Source organism: Symphodus melops, assembly GCF_947650265.1.
Source record: "Symphodus melops genome assembly, chromosome: 6".
Lineage (NCBI taxonomy): Eukaryota > Metazoa > Chordata > Actinopteri > Labriformes > Labridae > Symphodus > Symphodus melops.
In genome coordinates this window covers 1,464,580-1,491,388 of record NC_136696.1, presented here as the reverse complement: position 1 = coordinate 1,491,388, position 26,809 = coordinate 1,464,580, and the positions used below count along the sequence as shown (strand labels likewise).

The 26,809-nt window shown below is 49.8% G+C and overlaps 1 protein-coding gene across 1 annotated transcript; it reads right to left on the bottom strand.

Moving 5' to 3' along the window:
• Positions 1-17,127: 17,127 nt before the first annotated feature.
• tshz3a (teashirt zinc finger homeobox 3a) lies at positions 17,128-23,165 on the bottom strand (the record flags this gene model as incomplete). Its single annotated transcript, XM_079346769.1, is given in 3 exon segments — positions 17,128-19,284; positions 19,287-21,202; positions 23,059-23,165. Coding segments are annotated over 3 exon segments (3,366 nt in total). The 3' UTR covers positions 17,128-17,941.
• Positions 23,166-26,809: the final 3,644 nt, after the last annotated feature.

Below are 26,809 nucleotides of genomic sequence, written 5' to 3'. Positions count from 1 at the left end.
TTTAAAAACACACATCCAAGAGCTGCAGCTGAGGCGGGTTTTAAACCTCCTGACAAACCGTTACACGGCGCCCACCTGTCAATCAGCTCAGCTACACGCCTTATTGGGAATAACTCTGATCCTTCATCCAATCAAAACTGCTGAGTCATGAAAACATTCCCCCCGTACAGTGTGTGTGGATGGAGACATGAGCTAATCACACCTATTTGTTTTTTTGAAGCAGGCTGTAAACATGTTCATGTCTGCTGTAAAAACAGGCTGTTTGAATGGGTGTGTATGTGACTTCCTGTGCTGCTGCAGCCAGCCTCTAGTGGACACTCAGGGTACTGCAGCCAGCCTCTAGTGGACACTCCAGGAACTGCAGCCAGCCTCTAGTGGACACTGCAGGAACTGCAGGATTTTTTTTTTGCACTTCAGCACCGGCTCCTGAATTGAACAGCAGAGGTGTGCCGCCTGGGTCTTACCTGCGTGCTACACTGGCTGTCAGGGTAACATGAAAGGTCAGAGGCAGGATTTGTGAGACAGCTGCTCCTGTTGTAAATATTGATTGTGGTGGAGTCGGCCGCAGGGAGGACGTGTGTGATTGTTGAAGTGAGCTGTAAAGTGTTGTGTTTGCTCTAAACATTAACCTGCAGCCGCCTGCAGTATGTATAGAGTTTGGAGCTTCCAGGTATTGTACATCAGTTTCCTTTAGCCGTGACGGAGCTGATTTACTGGATATGCATTGTTAGCATGTGTGCACTGACAACCTCTCTGCATGTTTTTGTGTGTCACAGCACGAACCCAGAGTGTGTCTATGAACACAACAGATCCAGTCCAGAGAGTCTGAGGAAGGATCAGTTTCACGCTCCTCCTCCTCTAACCCTCAGGAATGGAAGACATTTCTTGCCAGAACAAACCTTTAATTGTCTGCCCCGTCGACATGTAAGGGAAGTGATGCGTTATATTATATCATCACTCTGCCTGACGTCCCCTGAATGACCCCAGAATCAACGGTTCACTAAATGGACCTTTTGTAGCTCCCAATTCAATCTGCGTCGTCGGACTAAAAAAAAAACCTCCCAAATCCAGTCGGTTTAAGTCTCTTCCTGTGGCTTTTAAAGTGACACCACGGCTATCTGATGAGGATGGACACAGACTCCAGCAGCAGTCTGCTCCTGAGGGCCCGGTCGATAGAGAACATCCACCATCGGGGTCGAGCCTTAAACTCTCTGTGCTTTATCTCTATTGTTGGCGGTGTGTGCAGCAGCACCGGAGGGGGGAGCGGAGAGGGGCTGCAGCTGAGTGTCCATACTGACTGAATTACCCTTCACCCGGTGAGGGTGCATGTTTGGGTCAGTTACTATCGACAGGCCTCTGCCGAGCTCGGGAGTAGCTGCAGGGAAGAAGGGAGCTATTGTTGTCTTCTCTTTGTGCGAGGCTATTATCAGAGTAAATGTTTCTGCAGTCAGACAAAACACAAAAAACTACAAGTGAGAGACAAAGAAGGTTGAGCTAGCTGACACACACGCTGAAGAGGTTTTATTTTGATCCTGTTCTGTGTCAAACCACTTCGAACCCGCGTGGTTTGAATTTGAGTCATGAACAGTGGCAGACGGTCAAAGCCGAATGTCGACATCGGGGAGAAATATAATCCGACATCTTCCTTGACTCCATGTTTGAGACGTTTATTGTGTTCGATCAGCAAACAAACAAAGATCCATAATGAAGACAAGATGGTCACTCGGCTGAAAGTGTACGAAGTTTGTTGTAAACCAGGTAGCGCCCTCTGCTGGTGAAGGAGAACGGCTCGTGTAATTTAACGATCCTCAAATCGAATGTGAATTCACTGCTGAATTAATGAGCCGATTTAATATCCTGTACCTTCATGTCTCTGACTCCTCTACATGCACCAGGTGCCCTTAAGCAAGGCACCTGGTGCACCTCCTGCTCGATTCATCATGAGGTATAAAACGTCAGTCCTGCACAGCGCCTCTCCTGGTTGAACGCAGAGCAGACGTCTCAGCGGCGGTCATGACGGAGGTCGTTCCTGAAGTTTCGTCCCTCCGTGTGACGCCGGGCTGAAGGAAAGCTGCAGATCTGTGAGTCTGTAACGTGTCAGCGTAACGTGACAGGATGTACACGCGTGTTCTGTGCTACACTCGTGCAACGTGGAAATAATAATCATAAATAAAAAATGTTATTTGTAAAGCACTTTACATTTTTAAAAGGATAGTTAAAAAACACAAACATAAAAAGCGAAAAAATAAATAAAAAATTAAAAAAGCAACAAATCGTTTGGATACCTCCGCATCTCTAAAAGCAAACTTTAATCTCTCTTTTTTTTTAACCTCCTGCATCTCTGCATCCGTGTGACATCCACGATACTCGTCGACCTCTCACACACTCACCTCCCATCAGGAGCACTACATGAAGGAACCCAAACACAATGTCTGCATGAGCCTATTCTCTGGTGTGTGTGTGTGTGTGTGTGTGTGTGTGTGTGTGTGTGTGAGTGACAACTAAATAAGCCGTGGAATTACAACACTGTTCTCCTTTGAACATGTTTCATACACAAGCTGCGCCCGTATTGGATTACTAATTAGGTAAAGAAAGTAAAGTGTGAAATCCTGCATCTGTGAAAGGTTCGAGAGAGGAGGGGGCGACCGTGCGTTCTCAGACAAGCGGCTGTTTGGTGGACCTTATTGATTCTGAGCAGAGGCAGAGATCAATGAAAAGAAACAGACTGAGACAAAGAGTGGCATTTAAGGGGGGAAAAAGCTGACATTTTCTCCATCACTGTCACAGCTGCGGCCATAAAGCAGCCGCAAATATTAAAACATTTCTCATCCGTGCGGGAGTATTGGCAGCAGAAATTGTTTTCTCCGCGGTGTGATACTCAGGCTGAACTCCCAGTAGATTCCCCGGGGACTGCAGATTGGTGCCGGTGACATATCGGCACCAGCGTTTACACACACCTGCCACTCATTCCCAAAGAGCCCGGGAGCAGGGCTGCAGAGGGCAGATAGCAGACGAGGAGGCTGACGCTTGGACCGCTGTCAAGGTGGCTCGCTGTGGTGGAATTCATCACTGATAACACACTTATGTTTGCAGGCCGCATAGAGAGCCTCTATTAGCCCCCCCCCCCTCCCCCTCCCCCCCATCCAGGGGCGTCGCCAAGATCTCACTGGGCTCCTTCAGCGCAGTCTCAAAACAACGATGCTAAATCCTCTCCTCCATGTTCCTCTAACGTGTCTCTATCTGTCTACAAACCCCCCAATGATGAGACAAGTCCATCCTCTCCGTCTTCTGCCTGCTCAAACAGGCCGTTTGGAGATGTTCCCTTCATGACATCACAAAGGGCAGTAGCCCCTCCCCCAGGTGGGTGACACTCCCACAGCTAGGTGTTTGTTCTGCCCTCTGAGTCTGCCTTCTCACCGTAAACAATAGGACATGGAGCCAGAAAGCAGCGAGTACACCCGAGCCCTTCCAGAGAGGGGGCGTGGTCAGACACAGCTCATTTACATATTTAAAGCTACAGACACAGAAACAGCCTGTTCTGAGCAGGGCTGAAATAGAGGGGTTTATAGACATGATCAAATACAGGATCAGAGTGGATTTACAACAACACACTTCACACACATGATGATGTGAAGAAGGAGAACATATGAACTTTAAGTGTTTTGTTTTTTTTTAGCTTCTCAGAGATTTTCAAAACACTTTAATGTCTAAATGTAAGAAAGAGTGAAAACCTTCATTTATCTATTTTACCTTCACTTTGACTTAGAGAGAAACAAAAACTATATATATTTATGCCAAACAAGGACCCTTTTATCCAGTGGGGCCCGGGGTTGTCAGCCCCCCCCCCCCCCCATGTTCCACTCTGTGTCCTGGTTCTGCAGAACGCCTAATAATGAGCTTACATTTACGTGCACTTGGTCCGATGCAGCGACGCAGGCATTTGTGCAAAGTGTAATATGTGTGTTTATGCGTTTAACGCTGTAACCACATTGTGTGTAATTATGAGTGTGTGTCCCGTCCTTCGAGTGCACTCCCCGAGTCTTGAACTCTGAGTGACACGGGTACTGCAGGGTCATGTGTCTATTTGTGGGATAAATGATATTATGCTGCACTAAGAGAATTACAAAGAGGATGTCCCTCGGAGTCACCGGCTCAGCCATCAGTCATCGTTACTTTGTGTGTCTCCGAAGCCCCTCTGTCTGCACTCATGCACTGGTCTGGAACGGGTGTTTAATGGATCCTCGACCACATCCCGTCATTATGAGCTCATGATTTGAGTCTCATGACAGAGAGAGAGAGGGAAGCAGGAGAACAATGCAGAGTGTAATTAAGAGAAAAATCACCGTCCCTTTCATCTGTGTGCAGCATCGCCTCCCTGTTTACCTTTTTCTACATGCTGAATCTTCTCCTTTCTTTCAGCCTCCCTGACTTCAAACTTTTCCTCCACCTCCCTCCCTCCTGCCTCAGCGCTCCCTTGGTGGTATTTGATAGCAGTAAAGCAGGAAGCAGGAGAGCAAACAGCAGGTGAACCCACTCTAATACTCAGCTGTGCCATCTGCTGCAGTCACATGACTGAGCTGTGAACCCGCTCCGACGCTGTGAGTCCCCGATCATACCTGACACATCGATCAATCACCAGGAAAAGAGCGAGGGCGAGGGAGGAAGAGTCAGAGTCAAAAAGAAACGCAGCCAGTTATGACTCGACGCCGTTTGACTTGACTTTTTGAGATCATGGCGATCAGAGCGTGTTCTGCTGCATCGACCCGTGTTTGATCAGGTGATTCTGGGAAACGTCTCAGAACCAGGAAGCAGCAGGGTGGGAAATGAAGCTGATGATTAAGTGCATGCAACTGCAGTTCCTCGGGCACCCACTAGAGGCTGGCTCTTAAAGCGAGTCGATCCCAATAGAGCCCCATTCAGGGTCTAACTCAGGGGTCCTCAATGGGAGGCCCGTGGGCCACATTCAGCCCGCCGGCCTCCTGTTTCTAACTGTTATGCCTTCACTGTGTTTTGGTTGGGTCACGTGTATACCGGGACTGATCTCCATGACAACGGCTACACGCAGGTAGCCTGTTACTGCTGCGAGCGCAGTTTTCACTTTCACTTTTGGAGCGGTTGGCATATTGAGGTTTGGCCGGCTGTAAGAGCCCAAAGACCTGTAAGACCTTTAAAGAGAGGCGGTACAAGCACAGGTGAGGTCCCCCAATCCAAGCGTCTCACAGCTTAGCAGCAGGCCGGGGAGAGGGAGGGGACGAGCAGAGAGAGAGAGAGGCACACCTGAGGGGACGAGCAGGGAGAGAGAGGCACACCTGAGAGGACGAGCAGGGGGAGAGAGAGGCACACCTGAGGGGACGAGCAGAGAGAGAGAGAGGCACACCTGAGGAGACGAGCAGGGAGAGAGAGGCACACCTGAGCCGACGAGCAGGGGGAGAGAGGCACACCTGAGGGGACGAGCAGGGGGAGAGAGAGGCACACCTGAGGAGATGAGCAGAGAGAGAGAGAGAGAGAGAGAGAGTCACACCTGAGGGGACGAGCAGTGGGAGAGAGGCACACCTGAGAGGACGAGCAGAGAGAGAGAGAGGCACACCTGAGGGGACGAACAGGGGGAGAGAGAGGCACACCTGAGGGGACGAACAGGGGGAGAGAGAGGCACACCTGAGGGGACGAGCAGAGCGAGAGAGAGGCACACCTGAGGGGACGAGCAGAGAGAGAGAGAGAGGCACACCTGAGAGGACGAGCAGAGAGAGAGAGGCACACCTCAGGGGACGAGCAGGGAGAGAGAGGCACACCTGAGGGGACGAGCAGAGAGAGAGAGAGAGAGAGAGAGAGAGGCACACCTGAGGGGACGAGCAGAGAGAGAGAGAGAGGCACACCTGAGGGGACGAGCAGAGAGAGAGAGAGGCACACCTGAGGAGATGAGCAGAGAGAGAGAGAGAGGCACACCTGAGGGGACGAACAGGGGGAGAGAGAGGCACACCTGAGAGGACGAGCAGAGAGAGAGGCACACCTGTGGGGACGAACAGAGAGAGAGAGAGGCACACCTGAGGAGATGAGCAGAGAGAGAGAGAGAGGCACACCTGAGAGGACGAGCAGGGGGAGAGAGGCACACCTGTGGGGACGAGCAGAGAGAGAGGCACACCTGAGGGGAAGGGCAGAGAGAGAGAGAGAGAGAGAGGCACACCTGAGGGGACGAGCAGGGAGAGAGAGAGAGAGGCACACCTGAGGAGACGAGCAGAGAGAGAGAGAGAGGCACACCTGAGAGGACGAGCAGGGAGAGAGAGAGGCAACACGAGGAAAGGGAAATGCCCAGTTTAAAATGTACTGTAGGTGAGAAGAGGGAAATAGGAAGACTTAACGACACATGTTGAAACTCTTTAGAACTCAGAGGCTGTAAATGTTCATCGTGTTTCTCTTTGTTCACTGTTATCAAACACAGAGAAACAGCAGCCTGTTGAAGCCACGATGAAGATGCATCATCACTTCCCCCGTCTGTAAGTTAGACGTCTGCATGTCGTCACGTGAGTCCGATCAGACGAGGAGCAGCTCGCTCCCAGCCTTACATCGCTTTGGACAAAAGCTTCTGCATAATGAAGTCGCTGCAATGGAGCCATAAAACACGTGCGCAATAAAAGCAGCGACGATGAGTCTTTTTATGTCTCTCAATAAGAAAACAAAGAAAGAGGAAAGTAACAGTCCGGAGGTTTTAATCCAGAGGTCTCAGATCGGGTGTGAAGAACACATTCAATTACAGCTACAGGAAATGATTTGAGTCAAAACCGTCCCTACCACAATTAAGCCGTGTTAATTATGTATTTCATTAAGCAAGTGGATTAGAAGCAGCGCGGATGAAATCACGACGGGGTTTGCCGGAGGCCGAGCTGCAGAGAACCGCCTGATAAGCCCATAAATACTGAGCACCTCTAAGCGTCCTCACCCACGCAATCACCTGGCCCGTGTATCTGCATACCGCCCGAGTGTACCATCACATGGAGTAATTGTGCCATACATACTCCTGACATCCACATGCTGTTTGCAGGTCGTCCTGAAACGACCAAGTCTCCCCGTTTCATCTGAGCCGCTTCATTACCATTCAGGTGCAAAAAGGAGATAAAGCAAAATGCAGATCGCTCTTTCTCTCTCTCTCCCCCCCCCCCCCTCTCTCTCTCTCTCTCTCTCTCATTCTGTCTCTCTCTCCGGCTCTCTGTGTTCTCTGATGTTTTATTTGATATCCCACAATAAAGCCTCTCTTTGAACTGCCATCAATTGTGTATGGATTTTTCCTCTGAGGAGAAACAGAGAGCTGTCTGAAAGGGCTCCAGTCCCGCAGGCTGCCTTCATATTGATGCAGAGGAGTATTGCCATCTTCATTGCTGGATCAATCACTCACGTCACTGTTGTTTTATGGCTGGGGCCACTTCACAGAAAGAAGCCTGACAACATCACCGCAGAGGTTTGCAAAACGATACAGCTCTGATAGTTGAGGAGGGGGGGGGGGGGGGAGGGGGGGGGGGGGATGAGGAGGCAGGAGGCTTGAATTTAGATTCAGTGACTGTCACACACATGCTCCTGCACAGATCTCTCCTCTGGTTGGAGGCTCAGTGTGGGTAAGTCAAACAGAGAGCATTGACGAGACCACGGGACGCCGTCACAGCTTCTGTGTCACCCTGCGGATGTGAGAGCTCAGAGATGTCCCTCCACTTCTCCTCTCTGTGTTCATCGACTCCATCATTTCACGTTCACGTCTGAAAATTTACCAACACAAGCCGAGAGGCTCGCAGAACAGCCTCGACGATTCTGCACCGCTCATCGGAGAGCGAGCTGATGACGCTCTCCTCCTCTGTGATCAATCAGCCAATCAGAGAGCTGCTCTCCTCCTGTGTGATCATGAAGGAAACCTGCTGTGTTGAAGCTTCTCTGACAACAATGCAGCAGCCAGTATGTCCTCCTTCTAACTTTAGATTCTGCTCCTGAATGCTCTGGATCTGATTGGACCAGAGAAGGTAGGCGGGGCTTTGAAGGCCGTTTTGGACGCCCCTGTGTTTGCCAGATATGAGAGCAGTTATCAGGTGAACAGGTGTCACCTGTGAAATACACGAAGTGATCCTGAGCAAACTGCACTCACTATTCCTGCTAGTTAGCAACAATTAGCATTCATGTCTCGCACTCTTTCTCTCCTGGTGACTCATCGATGCAGAGACACAAAGAAAAGCTTCCAATGTTGAGGCTAACGAGTTCAGCAAATCCAGTCCGGGTTCACTGGATCCTGAAGGCGGAGCTTCTGAGGACTGTATTTAAAATAAATAGACTTCACCTGATTTATATGATTTTGTTGAGTACTTATCAAAGCCAGAGGAATCTACATGTCGTTGTGTAAATTATGCTAAGATACATTAGCAGCAGAAAGAATCACTCCCATGATTCCCCACTTGTACCCGCGTCTTCTTTTGTTATTGTTTTGACTGAGATTAAATCCAACGAGCCACGTGAAGTTAACAAACAGGCCCTTTCCTTGGTTCTGACCCGGTTCGGCTCGGACCGGCTCTCCTGTTTCTGCAGGTCTGTTGTTGCAGCAGCAGAGTTCATCCGTCATCTCTCTCCCTCTGAACTCTCCCTGACCTTCCCCTCCGCTCTGGACGAGTAGCATCTCCACGTTCACCTTAAAGAGACAGAACCACCTTTTTTTGTTTTTTTTTTCTGAATGAACCTCGAGGGTGGAAAGTTCTTCTTTCAGCACCTGTTGGATATCAGACCTGACCTGAGAGGAGCGAGACGGGGGGCGGATTAGACGTAGAGTCAGAAAAAGACGTGTGGCCCTTTAATTCCCCTCCATGACAGAAGGCAGCCTGGAGGAGGGTCAGGACACCAGTTGGCATGAAGAGACACATTTTTGTCTCGTCTCCAACTTTCTGTGCTCGGTGCCTCGGCTGACTGTAACATCTCATTTCCCCCCCCCCCCAAAGCTGGAAGTCTCAACAGCCCCTCTCTTGTCATCGGGAGGCGGGCAGCTCTCTGTCTCTTCACTCACAGATGAATAGAAAACATTGTGCCAAAAGCCTCCCAAACGCCAAGCTGTTTTCGATTGCATATAAAACAGAGAATTTGAGAACATGTTTGAAAATGACAGGCTGATTGGCTGTGGTCATTTCAGGCTGTGTGGGCCTCGTTTTTTCCCCCCCGTGTTTCATCAGTGGGTGCATTCATCCATTCAGGATAGATTGAAGCAGTAGCCTTTAATAAAGTCACCAGGCTTGAAAATATATGAATAAAATGACATCCACTGCCTTGGATGGATCAAATTGACTTATCCTGGTAATAGCCCAAGGATAATGTGTGCGTGTGTGTGCGAGGGAGCGTGTGTTTTAGAGAGAGAGAGAGAGAGAGGGAGCAGACGCAGAGATGGATATAGTGGTAAGATAGAGGCTGGAAAGACAAGAATATCAGGGAAATAAAACAAAGCTGACCTGCGGGGACAGCATTCGATGAAAACCTGGCGCTGGACACACGACTTTGAATCTTATTTGTATTGGTGGAAGTGACCCGTCTGAGGCGGCGAGCGTTATTAGCCATGCAGCGAAGGAGAAAAACAAAGCCATTAAAGCCGAGAGCAGGGGAGGAAGAGTGACAAACTTGATCCTAACAAAGTTAAAGGGTTATTCAACACAAAAAAACATCAAAATTATGAGTCCAATTTCTCCAATTTTGCAGCAATTTGATGTTGCTGAGCCCCCGAGGACGAGCAAATCCAATGATACACCAGAGGAGGCGTGAAGCGTCGAACAAAGGGAGCGACGACAGCAAAGAAACTTTTAGACTTCAGTCGATTTCCAGAAGAAAAAAAAAAATAAATCGCTCTGCTCCTTTTTTTTTTTTTTTTTTTCACACTTGCGCGGCAGACGAGCGTTGAATCAGGACGTTGACGGAGTGGTCGTGAACCACGATAATGACAGTCAGAAGCGAAGGCCGTACGAGGAGACACATGTCTGTTCTCCGCTCTTCAAACGTCGGGCTTAAACTCCTGCTATGTGTGAATAAAGACGACAGGAAGTGGCAGTTTGGCAGCTCCAACCAGGAGTGTCACTCTCAATTGCGTCCCCTGCCAGCTCCAGACACATCGCACGGCCGGAGAGGTCACGGGTCTGACTCCTCTTTTCTCTCTCTCTCTCTCTCTCTCTCTCTCTCGCCCTCGCCCTCGCCCCTCTTTGGTCTATTTTACAGGACATTTCATTTCAATGCCACCTACGCAGCGCACAACAGTCAAGGAGAAGACAGAATGATGTACGGAAGACACGAGCCAGAGCGACGGCGGCACATTTTTTTGAACGCTCCGATAAAACATGAGTTCTTGTCTTGTCAGATTAGCCTGACAGCCTGTGTCAAACGAGCTGCCACGTCTGTGTGAAGCAGAGAAGCAGATGTCCTGAGTTCGCCTTCCTCCTCTGGACGGAGCTGTCAAGATCCCCGGGTGAAGGACGCCGGCGACAGCTCCGACGGAGGGAATGAGTTGTCCGAGCTCGAGCGTGTTTCTCCGTCTGACACAGAGTCGTGTTGTGACAAACAGTTGGCCGGGAGTTTTTGGAGACAGGATTTATTCATCTTAGCAAACGGCTCCGTGCTCAGGTTTCTAAAAACAGGCCAACGTGAGGAATCTGCCCAATCAGCTCGCTGCTACGATTCTTTGGCACTAAAACTGGGTATTAGTAAAACACCTTTGATGCTACTGAAATAAAAGAGCTGATTTGATTACACGCCGTGATGTCACAACCATCACAGGTGGACCGACAGGAAGTCTGTCTGATATCCCCGTTTTAAGAAAAAAGAACTACACTCCCCATGATCATAGCGTGTCACACCTTGTGTCTCGTTACTTCCTGGTTGTTGTGTGTCGCTCCAGATGTTTCCGTCCCAGCTGGAGCGACCTGGACGGGTTGTTCAGAGGGAGGTCACAGGAGTCTGGACGACTGGTCTCTCGTGATGATGCAGCACATTGAAGCTACGTGGCGTTCATCCTCTCCTATGAACAACATCGATCATTTAAACCGTGCAGAGCGTCAACTTCAATAAAAGATCCTCCTGTTACATCCCAATATTTAACCTCAAAGCAAAGTCAACTTCTCCCTCCACTTTCAGGCCTTTGGAAAAGTCAAAGTTGTGCGTGTTCTCTGTGCTGATAAAGCCGAGCCCTGCAGTCAGAGCATGTGAAGTATTAACTGCAGGAACTCGACTAAACGCTCTCATAAATGTCATTTGTTTCTGATAAAGAGCGCTTCTGATGATAATAAGCCCTTGCCAAACAGAAGGGAAGTCAAATGGATTTTGATTTCTCTCCAAATCACTCAGTAGCTTCCCTCTAATGTAACTTGATCAGAGCGCTCTCAAAGCCGAGCTCTATGAAACGACAGCTCAGATTAATTTTGTCAGCCCTGTAATCGCGCCTTATTGATGTGTTTCCTGTGAAATGGCACGTTGGAAAGAGCAGCTTCAGCCAGGGGGCGACTGTGTTTCCTGCAGCCGTCACGGATGGACATTAGATGTTGACCTCCTGATCGCACACACACACACACACACACGCACACACACACACACCTTCATACTGCCGGGCACACACGCACAGGTAATGCTCTATTATGCTGATTTATTGAAGGTTAATTTAATCACTCTTGTAATACCTGACCAGAGGCTGTTCTTACCCGTGAAAAACCCAAGAAGCAGGAAAAAAAAAAAAAAGAGGAGAAAAACATGACAACAAATCAAAAAGTGATTTCACGAAGGTGGCACAGGAGACAGGCCCATCCGTCAGAGCGGCTGCAGAGTGTGGACGTGTCGCCACGCGTGGTGCCAGGCGAGGTGCCAGGCGGTCCAAGGCACATCCTCCGTGCCAGCGCCCCGAGGCAGCGTGTCCTCGTCACAAGGACAGAGAGGTCGTTAGGACCGAGTGCACTGAATCACACACACGCCCTCCCTCCCACCCACTGTCATGGCCGGCCGAGCAGGTAGACGCAGAGACACTGGTCCATCCTGCTGGTTTGTTCCTCTTCTTCTTCTCGGAGATATACGATGCACTCGAATGTCAGCGAGGCTTTACACGCGCTGAACGATCCCTCCCAAACGCATTTTAGAGTTTTGCACAAATACATCCTCAGAGCTGAGTAAACTATGCAGCCTATTATCCAGATGTATTGTTTATGCTTTTTTTTTGTTGCTCCGTGTCTGGGGATGAGCGAGCGAGCGAGCAGGAGAGACGCAGAAAGACAAAGAAGCAGAGAGAGAGAGAGAGAGACACGTCGACCTGCTCCCAAACACATCGTCTCAGTGAGCAGCACATTTTCCATTCCGTCAGCATTTTCCTCTACGTGCCGAACACATCGCTAAAGGTACCACTTAATGTGATGGGAGACAGGATCTAATGGATTGATACACAGGTTTTGACATGCTATTTGAGCATGTAGCTCGCTATAATTGGTCTTGTCATTGTGCATTAAACTAACGATATATAGAGTAGTGCCCTGAGACGAGTGTCTTTAGCAAATCTGTCAGATATCAAACCAAAATACCTCTGACAGCAATCTCAGGCAGCTCAGCGCTCGGCAACACAGCAGCAGGAAAAACCTGCATCCACGAGTGAAGGCGAATTTAAAAATCAGACCATCTTAAACTCTCTGTCTCTTCCTGTCTCCATCACTTCGAAACATCCGCACGTTATCAGGAGACCAAATGTTTCGAGCCTGACAACGAAAATCAAACAATAAATGATTTTTTTTTTTTTTGTAAACGTTTTAGGAAAGTTCATGGAATATTTTCTCGAAGGAACAGATGGAAACGGGCACACGACCTTTTGATTGACAGTCACAAACTGGGGCGTCACATTGGGCCCGTCCACGCTGAGACACTGACGCTACACACACACGACTCATTAAAACCTTTAGAATGAGGTCATCAAAATATGACTCCTTTAATACTTTAAAATATCATGCATATTTTAAAAAGGCTGCCACTCCTTAATTGAAGATGACAGCTGATGGATGAGGGACTCATGTGTAACTCAGACAGATACGTCATTGCTTTAAAATAGTTTATAAGGTTTGTTACAGTTTAAAGAGATTGAAAAGAATAAAAAAGTTAAATATATAAATATGTTTTAAAAAGGTTTACAAATTGCTCAAGGTTCCTGAGCATAAGTTAAAAGTATAAAATGCGTTTAATGTATTTTAATTTGTTTTATTGTGAAGAGCTAAAGAGGAAGTCATTTGTTGTTTTAGCTTAAAGGGAAAAAACGGAAGTAAGATGTGCTAGCTTGACCGCGAGAGATGCAGGTGAAAGTCAAATGTGTGTGTGACTCCTCCCCGTAACCCCTCAATGTGTGTGTGACTCCTCCCCCTAACCTCTCAATGTGTGTGTGACTCCTCCCCGTAACCCCTCAATGTGTGTGTGACTCCTCCCCTCAACCTCTCAATGTGTGTGTGACTCCTCCCCCCAACCCCTCAATCTGTGTGTGACTCCTCCCCCCAACCCCTCAATCTGTGTGTGACTCCTCCCCTCAACCTCTCAATGTGTGTGTGACTCCTCCCCCGTAACTCCTCAATGTGTGTGTGACTCCTCCCCTCAACCTCTCAATGTGTGTGTGACTCCTCCCCCCTAACCCCACAATGTGTGTGACTCCTCCCCCAACCCCTCAATCTGTGTGTGTGACTCCTCCCCCTAACCCCTCAATGTGTGTGACTCCTCCCCCCTAACCCCTCAATGTGTGTGACTCCTCCCCTCAACCCCTCAATGTGTGTGTGACTCCTCCCCCCAACCCCTCAATGTGTGTGTGACTCCTCCCCCTAACCCCTCAATGTGTGTGTGTGACTCCTCCCCCCTAACCCCTTAATGTGTGTGTGACTCCTCCCCCCTAACCTCGACACTCGTGGTCACTGCTGTGTGTGACTCCTCCCCCCTAACCTCGACACTCGTGGTCACTGCTGTGTGTGACTCCTCCCACACATTGGAGACGGGCTGGTCAGAGGTGAAGCTAACTCGGCTCTCCCCTCGCCGATGTCAAAAGACATCACATCAACTTTTCCACGCCTGTTGTGTGAATGAACGTCGTCGTCCCTCTTGGCACGCCAAGCCTTCAGTGAGACTCGGAGCTTCTCGGTGCCAACGCCGTGGCCGTTTATCAAACGAAGACGTCACATCTGCGGGCGAACGCTAGATTTACGATAAACCCCTTTTATCTTCTTAACCTGTTGATTGTTAAAGATCGAGGCGTTAAGAGACACGAGAGAGCTGGCCGCTATAAATCTAACTGAGATCACGTTTTATTGTGTGTGTGTGTGTGTGTGTGTGTGTGTGTGTGTGTGTGTGTGTGTCACGGCGGCCTGTATCCGTGCAGGCACACAAAGACAGGACGGATATATATCAACGTGCTCCGAAGACATCCTCCTCTGTTTTGGCAGCCATTTTGTTTCCTAAATACACAGCCTCTCCTCCTCGGCCGTCATGACTGTCGGTGCTGTCAGCCTCTCTCGTGTGATTGGTCTGATGGGTTTGATGCTCATCACTCTGTCAGGCCGGGCTCGCCTTTCATTAGTCTGGGCCCCCTCCATCCGCCACACTCACACAAATCACATTGACATCCAAACTCCTCAGATCCACAGAGCAATTTAACTGATATTCATTAGAGGGATGACAAGAGCTGATGGGAGATCTGTGGAGTGGAGGAGTGTGTGTGTGTGGGGGGGGGGGGGGGGGGGGGGGGGGGGGGGGGGCTCATTCTCCTCCTCTCCTATCCCTGTCCTGTCCGCCTCCTTTCTTCCCCCTTCACTGCCGACTTTGTTTTAGGAGCATCGAGGCGCATCGGCGTCTACAACTACCCAGCCCTCAAGGATATTCAAGACAAAAGAACAAGCCAGCTAATCTCCTCTTTATTATCGCAGGAAAAACACAACTGAGAGGAGTTCAGCGTCTCTCCTGCTCAATAATTGGCTACAGCAGATCCACCGCTCCTCCACCGCTCCTCCTGCAGCAGCGTCTATAAAGCTCATCCAAGCAGAAGTCCAATCATTTAGCCCTCTCCCTCCAGCCCCTCATTAACCCCCAAAGTGTCAACTATCTCATTAACGCCCCCCCCAACCATCCTCACCCCGAGTCCATCACTAAGCGTAGAGCATTCATCAACACTCGCAGCTCGTTGGATATCTGCGAGGACTCGGCCAGCTCGGGGGAACTCGCGCGATATTCAACGAGGCAGCTCAGCCTTTTTTCACCGATCTGAATCCCATCTTTCAATTATCATCCTTTTGTTAAAGGCTTTATTCTGCGTGTCAGATGTGACTCATCACTGGGTTCTCCCACAACGTTACACCCATGTATCCTAAACGTCGGAGGGCCGGGAGCGAGTCTGAGGCGGTAATGAGTTTGTGTGAGAAGACGGGGTCAGGACACAGTGTGTGTGTGTGTGTGTGTGTGTGTGTGTGTGTGTTAATTAATCTGTTCCCGGGTGGGAGGAACTGAAGCGAGATGATGAGATTTAAGAGAGTAAATGGGTGTGCTGCACTCGAGCTGTCCTCTGTTGAGTGAGCGAGAGGGGTTAGAGGCTGGGCAAATGGCCGTCACCATGGTAACCAGATAACTTCTCCCCCCCCCCCCGGCCTCGGCCCCCGAGTCACTCAGTCAGTCAGTCATGACAAGCAGAGCCTGGGAACATCAAACAGAGAGAACACGGTGTCCCCAGGCGTCTCCAACGAGACAAAGGTAGATGAAGGAAATCAGAGAAGTAAATGTGTGTGTGTGTGTGTGTGTGTGTGTGTGTGTGTGTGTGTGTGTTACGCAAACTCTACTACATAAAAAAAACTTTCTCATTACATGGCACCGAGCCTGAATTGTGACTACTCTGATAGCATCAACACCTGCCAGTAATATTGTTAGATCCAAAAGCCTGCTTTGAGGGAATAGCACCTGTCTGTGCATCCTGCACCGCTGTCAGCTCGTCTCAGCGCGCCTATATACGATCCGCTTTATTTTTTCCAAGGGACAGTCTTGGAGTCCAGGTGTGTGCCAGATCTGCTGTCTGTGCCCAGGGCTCCTGATGGCATCCAAGCCCCCGTGGTAATCAGCCCGCTCTGCCTGCTGTTGCAGCCCGCCTGCCTCCTCCTCCTCCAGTGGCTCGTTTCAGAAACATCTGGTGGTTTACATGCAGCACACACCACCTGCCAGACGCCTCGCAGGCAGTGGCACCGCTCGCACCTCCACAACAAGACGACACAGAAATCACCAGGAACATCCAGACAAATTGCAAACGGGAAGACAACTGTGGAAGGCTTTTCTAACTTCTGCTCAGGGTTTCTGCAGATGTAGCCCTGTGAGCAAGCTGTCAGCTGATTTGTAAAAGCTTAGTCATTACATGGCAGGACTGGTTTTCTTCTTTTTCCAAAGATGCATGTTTCACCAAGTGATTATTAACATATTTAAATGTGCAGAGGATGTGATCAGTCACATCCCCCCCCCCCCCCAGATCAACCTGACCTGAGCCCATCCTGCTCATATGGAGGCCTGTATTATGCAACATTATGGAGTACATACGTTTATGTTTCTCCAACCTTTACTGCCCGAGAGTAAAAAGACAACGATGTCAAACTCGTCTGCTGAGTCAGCATCATTTACTGTGAGGATAATTAAGGACATCCTGTCTTTAATAATCCTCACACTCAGAGACACCCCGAACAGATCGAGTCTAAAGTTTGGACACAACATGGCACTCTACAGGATTTCATACAGATTATCATGCACGCCGCCTCACGTGAACTGCAGGTCAGACTGTAACTGTCTCACAGCTGTCAGACACACCTTCGACACGACTGCCTCCCGACCCTCTCCTGACAAACTCCGAAAAACATTTTCACTCCCAAACATCAAACTCGGTGGCGTTCAGATTGGATCCGTGTACGACTCACACTACAAGATAATCAGGGCGGAGAATCGGCTCTCGGCAGCTTTGAACATCGCCGCGATTGGAGGAACCGGATCGGCGTGATTGTGCTGCGGTCTGAGGCTTCAAGGTCTCTGGATTGATCGTGTGTGCGACCGCGTCCTCGTTACTAAAGACGCCTCTATCTAAAATAACTGAGGAAGAAATAAAACACGTTTTATGCAGCAGTTAATTCAATTTAATCATAGAAGCACAAGGCATTAACATATTTGTATTGATTTTTTTTTTTATCAAATAACATTTATAAAACTATTGTGCAAAACAATGTCCTTTTAATCTTCTTCAAAGGCTCTGCACCAGTGGATAGTCATAGTCCTCTTAAATTAGGAAATATAACAAGTATGCATAATTTAAACAGCGAGTGGTAAGCTTATAGATTTACATTTGTACACAGACCTGGATTTGAAACGGCCCTCACTCAGTGATCAAGAACAAGGCAGCTTTTACAATCAGCATGAACATGATTAGGCTGTACAGAGGAAAACAGAAAAACAAGCCGTGAGAGTTTGGCAGATTCTTTAAGGAGCTCCGTCGGGCGTTCGGCGAGTTTTGGGAAATATCCAGAAAATGTGAGAGGGCATTAAAAACCTGACTGGACAGGACTGTACACACGGGGAACACATGCAGTCTATCGTGGAACACAAAATAAATACAACAAAGTTCATACACTTCAAGTTGTCAAGCTGACCTCGCCGTCAAAGATTCACCGCGACCTTTCTGTAATCTGTCGTCTCACAGCGAGGGAGACAACGAAACGAAAGCGGACGCCAAACTGGCTGGATGTCTTTTGACCGGGAGTTTATTTTAAAGTGAAATAAAAAGAAATCAGAAATGTTTACAGGCCCAACAGATGTAAACACCGTGTGCTGACGTTAGAACAGTAGTTCATGGCATCTTTATGCATAACTACACTTTTTTTTTATATACCGCCATTCTATGTGTTTATTCCCCAGCATGGCTGCAGCTGGGAGCGATTTAATGTTTCTCGAGTTCACACACGTACAGCAGATGGTCCTCTGGAGACTTCCCATGGCTCTTGCTCAGGTGAAGCTTGATGGCGTGCTTGGTGGCAAATTTACGGACACAGAGCTGGCAGCGGTACACCGGCCCGTTACCGCTGCAGTCGTCTTGTGATTGTGCAGAAAGGAAGGACTCCTGGGGCGCCAGTTTCTCGGCGAGCGTGCTGGAGTCCCTTACAGTCTGTTTCGGGGACAGCTTGGCCAGGTCTCTGATTCTGAAGCCGAGGTGGGCTTCCAGGTGGCAAACGTACGCTGCTGGGGTTCGGATCTGTGAGGCACAGTCACTACAGAAGAAGATCGGTTGACCAGAGTCCAGGTTCTTTAGGAACTTTGTTCTGCCAGTTCTCCTTAGCTGGTACTTGACGTTAGCCAGCCAATGGCTGATGGTGGTCATAGAGAGGCCTGTGAAACGGGACACGTGCATCCTCTCCTGGGGGCTGAGGTCATGGATGATGAACTTCCCCTCCGACGTCGGCCTCAGGCTGGAGGTAAACTGAGCCTGCAGGAGGAGAAGGTGCTGCGGGTTCCAGTTGGAGTGCCGCCCTTTACGTTTGTTTCCATGCAGGGATCCGTCGTCGTCGTCATGAGTCGAGCCAACGATGTCGACTTTATCCGTGACCCGAGACCTGGAGGGGGGCTTTGGGACATGGTGGGACTGTGTCAGGTTCCTCAGCATGTCTGAGATATCTGACAGTGCGTTTTCATGCAGCGGGCTGCTCGATGTGTAGGGGGAGACCACTGTTAGCTTAGCAGGAGTGATGAGGGAGGAAGGGGAGATGGAAGAAGCTGTGGATGAAGGGGTGAGGGGGGCTGAGCCAACAGAGCCCCCTCTGTCGCTTTTCCCTTTCGTGAGGTCCATAGGCTGGTCATCGCTTGGCTGGAAAAAGCTATTATCAACCACACCTTCATGCTTTTTGGTCTGTGAGGGAGGGGCAGCCACAGCAGCCCTCTCAGCCATGCTCTGACTGAGCCTGGAGAGCAGGCTCAGGGGATCTTGGTTTGGCAAGGAGGGCTTGGCTGCTTTCCCCAAATGAATGTTCATTACTGACTGAAGAGCACTTAGAGGGTTGACAAAGGGCTGCTCTGGAGGAGTATGGCCAGTAATAATGGCAGTGCTGCCTCTCAGTGTGGAGGCGAGAGGGGACCTGACGGCGGCCTCTCTCCTGGGTTCTGTTGCCGGGGATGCTCTGTCGCTATGGCTGCCCTTGTCGCTACTGGCTGGAGTGACAGCCCTCCATTCCCGTGGTGAGTCAGCCTCTCCGCCCTTCAGCGACTCTCCGGCCTCGCTGCCGCAGGGGAGGACTGACCAAGCGGAGGAGATATGATGGGCTGGTTCTTTGAAAGGGAGGACAACGCCATGTCCCCTCCGTTGAACAAGAACTTCATTGGGGAGTTCTTTTCCATGCCGCCCTGTTGGAGCTTGAGGCCACTGGGGAATTGGTAGGCTGCATGGATGCTGGGGTAGCCGCCCCAGCTTGGATTCCCACTCTGCGCCTTGTTGATGGCTGATGTCACAGTGTTTTCCAGTGATTTGAGGATATCAAAGCCCCCTTTAGGGCTCTCCTTCAGGTCCTCTTCAGTCAGATAGTTGTACAATGAGATGTCGTACTTCTCCTCCTTCTCTGAATCCTCCTCTTTCCCGACTGAAGCTGCGTCTTGCCTCTCCTCGCCTACCGCCTCCTTCTGAGTGCACTCCTCCTCTACCTCCTCCTTTTTGATCTCTTTAAGGGGAGGGGTGGTCGCAGGCGGGGTCGGGGTAGCTTGAAGAGGCGGCGGAGAGAAGGTGGAGGGTGCGAGTGGCACCGACTGGACCCTCTGTTCGGTCGGCGTGGCAACCCGGCCGGGGTTTGGGGACGTAGCTTCAGGAAGTGTTTTGATCTTCTTTCCCACAGAACTGGTCACCCTCAGGAAGTGTCCCGTCATCATCATGTGGGTTCTCAGCTCTTGCAGTGTATTGTGGGAGCTACCACACTCCATGCATTTAAGGATCTGGAATTTGTTGGACTCAAACTGCCAGGCGTAGCTGGCGCCGTTCTGGTGTCCGTAGCGGTTAGTGGAGGTGGCGTAGGGGCTGGAGGAGGGTTTCTGCGGGGGTTCACTCATGTCTCCGGGTGGATGCTTAGCTTTGGGGGTTCCTTCTCTGGAACGTGGCAAGGCAGTGAAGTCCAACCCGACGAGCCCTCTTTTCTTTGAAGACAGGATTTTGGCTGCCACGGGGGCCATGGGCTCCTTCAGAGGCACTTTCTGGTAATGTTTGGTCTTGATCATGTGGACACTGAGATCCTGCAGAGATTCAAAGGAGTGGCCACAGTACATGCACTTTAAAACTTTCTGAGCATCCTCCTTCCCTTCCATCTCTAACAGGGATCGCTTCCGTGGCTTAGACCAGCGCTTCCCCCCGCTGCCTGCCCGGTCGTGGTTGTCATCGCGGTAGTGGCCTGTGTCATTCATGTGAACCGTCAGCTCCACGAGGGAGTCATAAGCAGCACTGCAGCCCTTACAGCGGAATTTACTGGCACCGGTAAAGATGGAGCCAAACAGCTTTGGGTTTTGTCTGTGGAGCTGGACTGTGCTGAAGAGGCTGGGCTCAGACTGGGCCGGGTGCCGGCTCTGGGGAGGGTGCTGTTGTAGCGTCTTTGCCACTGCAGACTGGTGCCAGTCGTAGCTACCACTGCTGCAGCTGCTACTGCTACTGGTGCTGTTGCTGCGGGCCGGCTTCTCCGTAGAAGCGGCTGACGGCACCTGCGGCGGGGTGGAGTTAAAGTTCAGGGGAGACCACAGAGGGCTGCTCATGAAGCTGGAGTAGATAGCCTTCATTTGTTCTAAGGTGTCCATGCCGATGGGAGGTGTTTTCGTGCCACCATTCAGAGGTGCAGTGACCAAACTGCCCTCAGCTTTCCCAGAGGGGCTCTCAAAGTCTGAGAGGCGGTCACTGGTCTCGCTCACATGTGACTCACTGTCCATCTCTTGGCCCGAGAGCTCCGGCGCCCCCGGTGATTCCTGCTCGCATGCTTGCTCCTTGGCCGGCTCCGCTAACTCATCTTTCAAGGGAAGGTCATCCTGAGGGGCCGAGGGCAGGTCGTCTGCTTCCGCCTCCTCCTCCTCTTCCTCGTCCACGGCGGCGGGCTCCGTCAGGTCCTCGGGAGAATAGGCTGCGAGGAGAACGGAGACAAAGAGAGACAGAGCGAGATGAGTTAAATTGCAGGGAGTGAACACGCTATGTTAGAATAACTGGAGAAAAAGTTTCCCTGCTATGTGTGCCCGAGGACTCCCAGGGATAAATGAGCCATCTGTGTGGGAGCCTTTAAAGCTGAGCTGAGAAATTACAGTCATCCCATTTCACCTCATCAACCGTTGAGGTGTTATTTTCCTCTAGGCGAGCCTGTATTTATATACTACCCCAGCCACACGGAACTTATGCCTCCCCTCTTTTCACTCCTTCTATTGGAGGAAAACAAAAAAGAAATATCTTGGCAAAAACATAATGCGCCATTTTATTTATCTCAGGGCGCAACAGCTTGAAATGAAAACTAAATCTGAAATTAATGAAGCCCAATCTCACTGTGGCATTCTCCTCTGGGGTAATAAATGAGTTGGATCAACCTCCATCTGTCAGTTAATATGTCTGACGCCTCTTCATCTGCCTCTTCTCTGATTACACACACATGCAGAGACTAACACACACGCACACACACGCACACACACACACACACACACACACACAAAGAGCAGATCTGGAAGATTTTACAGGAAGGGATGTCAGAATTTTGTTGTTGAAATGTTGATCTTCCTTCGGTGTCGTCTGGACTGAAAAGAGTTCATTACTTTCTTAATAATGAACGAGTAATGTGTGTGTGTGTGTGGAAGAGAGTCGGTTTCAATGTGCAATTCACAACAGTGGAAACAGGTGGCAAACAGAGCAAAGAGTCTCCACTCTTAAAAACAGAGAAACACGAGCAGAATGAGAGTGAAGGCAGAGGGAGCTAAGAAATGAAGTCCAGTTGGTTTGCATGTTACTGTCCACAGGGGGAGGGGTGATAAATGTGTGTGTGCAGGAGTTTAAACATGACCTACCCATCCTAATACACACAAACCCAGTGTCTCCAGTGGTGGCGAGCCAACACACCAACTCACCCACCACTCACCACCTTTCTGCAATGTCACCCTCCCTCATTTCCTGCCATAAAAACACGCTGGACTTCAGGAAAAATCAACGACAGAAGTGAACGCGTGGAGACAGATCTGAGGCCATTCTGACGATCCTGTAAACTGGCACAGAGGCTGTAGGTGAAGCTATAGTTCTGGAGCACACACACAGAAATACACACTGTGACTAAATCCTTCATTCCCCTCCTCTCCGCCCCACGCACACACATCCAGTCTAAACAAAAATGTCATAGCTGAAATAACTCTCATTTCCAGTGCTAACAGCCAATCTCTCTGCAGCCATGCGGCTGGCGCTGGTCTGATTTGGGCCCTGGGGGCACAGTCAGCAGGCAGCCCTACTGAGAGGCCGGCCTAATGGAGACCTGGCAGGTGCGGCCCACTCTCCGTCCTCCCGGAGATTTGGTTTGTCACTGGGTATCCATTACCTGCCACTCTCCGCTGATAGGCCCCGACAGCCCTGATCAAAAGATGTCGTCGGGCCCCAGTCCGCCTGGCAGTCAGTGGCATGTCGTTTGTAAAAAGGGCCAAGCAGGGTGTAAATAAAATGACATGATCACTTCCCCGGCCCCTCATGTTCTGGACACAATTATGATAATGTGGACGTGGAGGGGGAGGAGGGAGGCGAGAGCGGGGAGGATGAAGAAGTGGGCGAGGAGGTAAATCGCTTACGCTCCGGCAAACACGCAGAGGAGATATCTGACTGCTAGCAGAGCTCATCCCGCCGCGCCGCCCTCCTTCTTCTCTCCTCCTCTGCAGACTTCAAGTGTTTCCATGTCACATTCTGATTTGATGGAAAAAAAAAAAAAAAAGAGACGCGTGGAGAACGAGGTCGTTAAAGAGTTTTTATCCTCACGAGCTGGTCACAGATGTCAGCTCGCATCAGGAGCATCATGCACAGCGCTTGACCAAGCTGTCAGGTCACCTTCCTCTTCCTCATCAAGGAAATGTTTCACACATTTCTTCACCGGGTCGACAAAGCTCATCACGCTGGGGTTGTCATGACACCAGAACATGATACTTGTAAAAATGTCATTTTATCAGTCAGTGTTTTGATACCACGGAAACAACAATAAGACCAAATGTTTAAATAAGCAGAACCAGCCGGGCTCAGAGCACACGCATGTTCCTGTGTTTCTCTCGCTGCAGCTTTAAAAACACCACGGAGGACCGGAACCTTCTTCCAGGCTTCTCTTCCTTTTGGATCCTTTTGGATGTTGACAAATAGTGAAGCTCGTCGTGTTCTCACACAGAGCCGACGTGCCGCTAAATGTTTTACATTTCATACTAATAGAGCTGCAGCCCCTTCAGCTTGGTGTTCATTTGTCATCGCGCTCAGAGAGAGAGAGAGGTCCAAACGGACTCGCTATAAAAACCTACACAGCCCAGCTTCGCTCCCTGGCAATTTAAAATGCAAAACAAAAACCATTATGTCTGAGCACTATCTGTTAATTTAATCCCCAATGACTGATAATCCATCACACGGGGCGACAAGCACATCCAATTATTCTCCCCGGCTTGACTGACAACAGAGGTGATTTATCAAGCTAATAAAAGGTGAAGGGAGGATCGAGGCTCCCTGAGAACGGAGAAAAAGAAGAGAAGGGTTATGAATACAACAAAGCTCCTGGATGCAGTCTTAACTAATATGTACGCATATGGTGTGTGTGTGTGTGTGTGTGTGTGTGTGTGTGTGTGTGTGTGTGTGGTGATAAAGGGGGCGGATGCCATGTGGAGAAAAGACAAGAATCATTACGCTCATTGAATGATTCCCTTTTTTTCCTCACTTTCACACAATCATCATCTCAACCTGAAAACACCAAGAACACACAGCTCACGACAACACCGCAAACACACACACACACACACACACACACACACACACACACACACACACACACACACACACACACACACACACACACACACACACGTTTAATTATAAATAAAGCTAGTCAGTCAGTTGTGACACCAGTACAACACACACACACACACACACACACACACACACACACACACACTCGTACACACGCAGAGACAAGCGATGAGGAAAGACAGTGACATCTTGGCATGCAGGAGGCATTCCTGTGGAGTGTCATTTTCATAAACATAAGGGCTGCAGACGAGCAGGGAGAGATCATCTGATAGAAATACTGCAGTGCTGCTCTGAGGAACAACACACACACACACACACACACACACACAGGGCAGGGACGTGGGGCCGATTAAGCAGGAAGGTGCTCTCACTGTCTCTCCGTCTCGGGGGGTTGTTCCTCCTCGAGCGCGGTCTGTTTTCGACGCCGTGTTGAAAATGGGCCAAGTGTGCAGCGGCGACAACATGAACGCGTGATCAGCAGAGTCTTTGTGCTGCTTTTTATTTGTGCAGGATTATCAGTTGTGATCAGGAGTGAATTATTTAAAGTCCTCTCCCTCTTCCTCAATCTGTCCCCTGATGACCACAGAGAATCATGTGGTCGGCAGTGTGCACGCCGGCTCACGCCCACAGCAGCGAGTAAACAGGATGTGTCATTAAAGCCTCTACCTGTGTCCGACCCTCACACTGAAGATCCCCTCGCCAAACGCTGCAGTGACATGTAGAAAACAGCGGCGCCGAGCGTGCAACACGTCCTGTGTGTGTGTGTGTGTGTGTGTGTGTGTGTGTGTGAGAAGAGAGGCGTGCATGGACGCTACACGTGTGTGAGGGGAAAGTGGCGTTTATACTGATTAAAAACATGATGCAGATATCAGTGATCAGCTCTCAGGTATTTATTCACTTCAGTATTTTATGGAACGACCTTTTATGGTCGTGTTTATTTACATCTTGAACTTTAACCTGTCGGCTGCTCCGGTCCGACCCTGAACTTAACGTCTAAGCGAAGCCCTTTGTGCTGCGTCGTCTGTAAGAAAACTGGGATACAAATAAAGTTTTTTTAAATCTTTATTTGTGGCGAGCAGGAAACAAACGTCTGTTCTCATCCAGCTCGCCGTGAATGTGAAGCTCTTCATCCAGGCGGCTGCAGCCGTTAAATTCAACACAAACACAATTTATAAGAAAGAAATATTTACATCAAAGAGTCGAGACGACTGCCAAGGACGTTAACCCTTTCACATCCAGTCGGCCAATCACAGAGAGGAAAGATAAATGAAGGCTTCATGTGTGTTTTACAGGAAACAGAGACGTAAGGACGCGTGCTCGCCGTCCTTTAAAGGATCAAACAGAAGCTAACGTTCGTGTGAACAGGAAGCTGTCGGCTTTATGACATCATCACGTCTTTATCCATAACCACGCCCGCTCGCAGGACTGTCCGAGCCCCTGAACGGCCAGGTGCACACTTGATCAGTAGCGTTAGCGCTAGCCTCCTGGCTAGCATTAGCTCCACGTATGTCCGTAACCAAGAAGCTCACGTTAGCTGAATACGTTAGCTGAAGACGTTAGCTGAAGACGTTAGCTGAAGACGTTAGCTGAATACATTAGCTGAATACGTTAGCTGAATACGTTAGCTGAAGACGTTAGCTGAAGACGTTAGCTGAAGACGTTAGCTGAAGACGTTTGAAACAGACGTGCTAGGAAGGGAGCCACAGGTCAAACACGGAAACTCGCTAAGAGGAGCGTCTTACATCGGGTGCACGCAGTGATGGAAATGTGGACATTTGTATATTTGGACACTCGTCTGTAATTCTACTTTTCTGTTCCAATTTGACAACAAAGATTTGAGTTTGTCCCTTCAAAGAGAACGCTTTAATCGAGGAAGGGGGCGGTCCCTCATGGCGTTCTCAACCTGTGGCCCGGGTCCCACCAGGAGGGACGTCAAGATGAGAACGTTTGTGTGTGTGTGTGTGTGTGTGTGTGTGTGTGTGTGTGTGTGTGTTGATCGATTCTATGACACAGAGTCAAATAGCTGATCGTCAAAGTTTTTCTGAAGCCGTCTACAGATTGAGATTCTGCAAAAGTGGTGCAAAAATACTTCACTATCAGTCGGCCTCTGTGCTCACACACACACACACACACACACACACACACACACACACACACACACACAGACACACACCACACACACACACACACACACACACACACACACACACACACACACACACACACACTATGATGATGAAACCCGTTCTGGACGGACGGCGTGAACAGGACCTCTGATCACAGGAGAAAGTTGGAGATCTGCTGCTCGACATGTGTACAGTATTTGAACTGGACCCCGACGCCCTTAAACCAACACGGCCCCTCAGCGGGGGGGGGGGGGGGGGGCTTTCACTGACAGGAAACAGCCTCAGAACACTACAGGACAGGAAGTCACCTCAGCCTCAAAAAGACACAAACCGCAGACTTCCACTCCCTCCTCAAGTTTCCCAGCAGCCCCCCGAAAAACTCTTTAAATAGATTAGAATAATTCAGCCCAAAACAGCCCCATTCTGTCAAAGCAGCAGCAGCACATCAGTAACATACCTAAAATGCCTTTCTGTTGTACACATTTGTCAAAGCAGCACACTCCATCTAACTTAGCGCTCTCCCTCCTCTCCTTTGATCCTTCCAGCCTGCCGCAGAGTCCCATCTGTGGTCATCTGGAGTACGAGCAAGTCCTGACGGGGGGGGCGGAGTCTAACTCCTACCTCGGGCTCCACGTTAACGCTCCGCACAGGACCACCG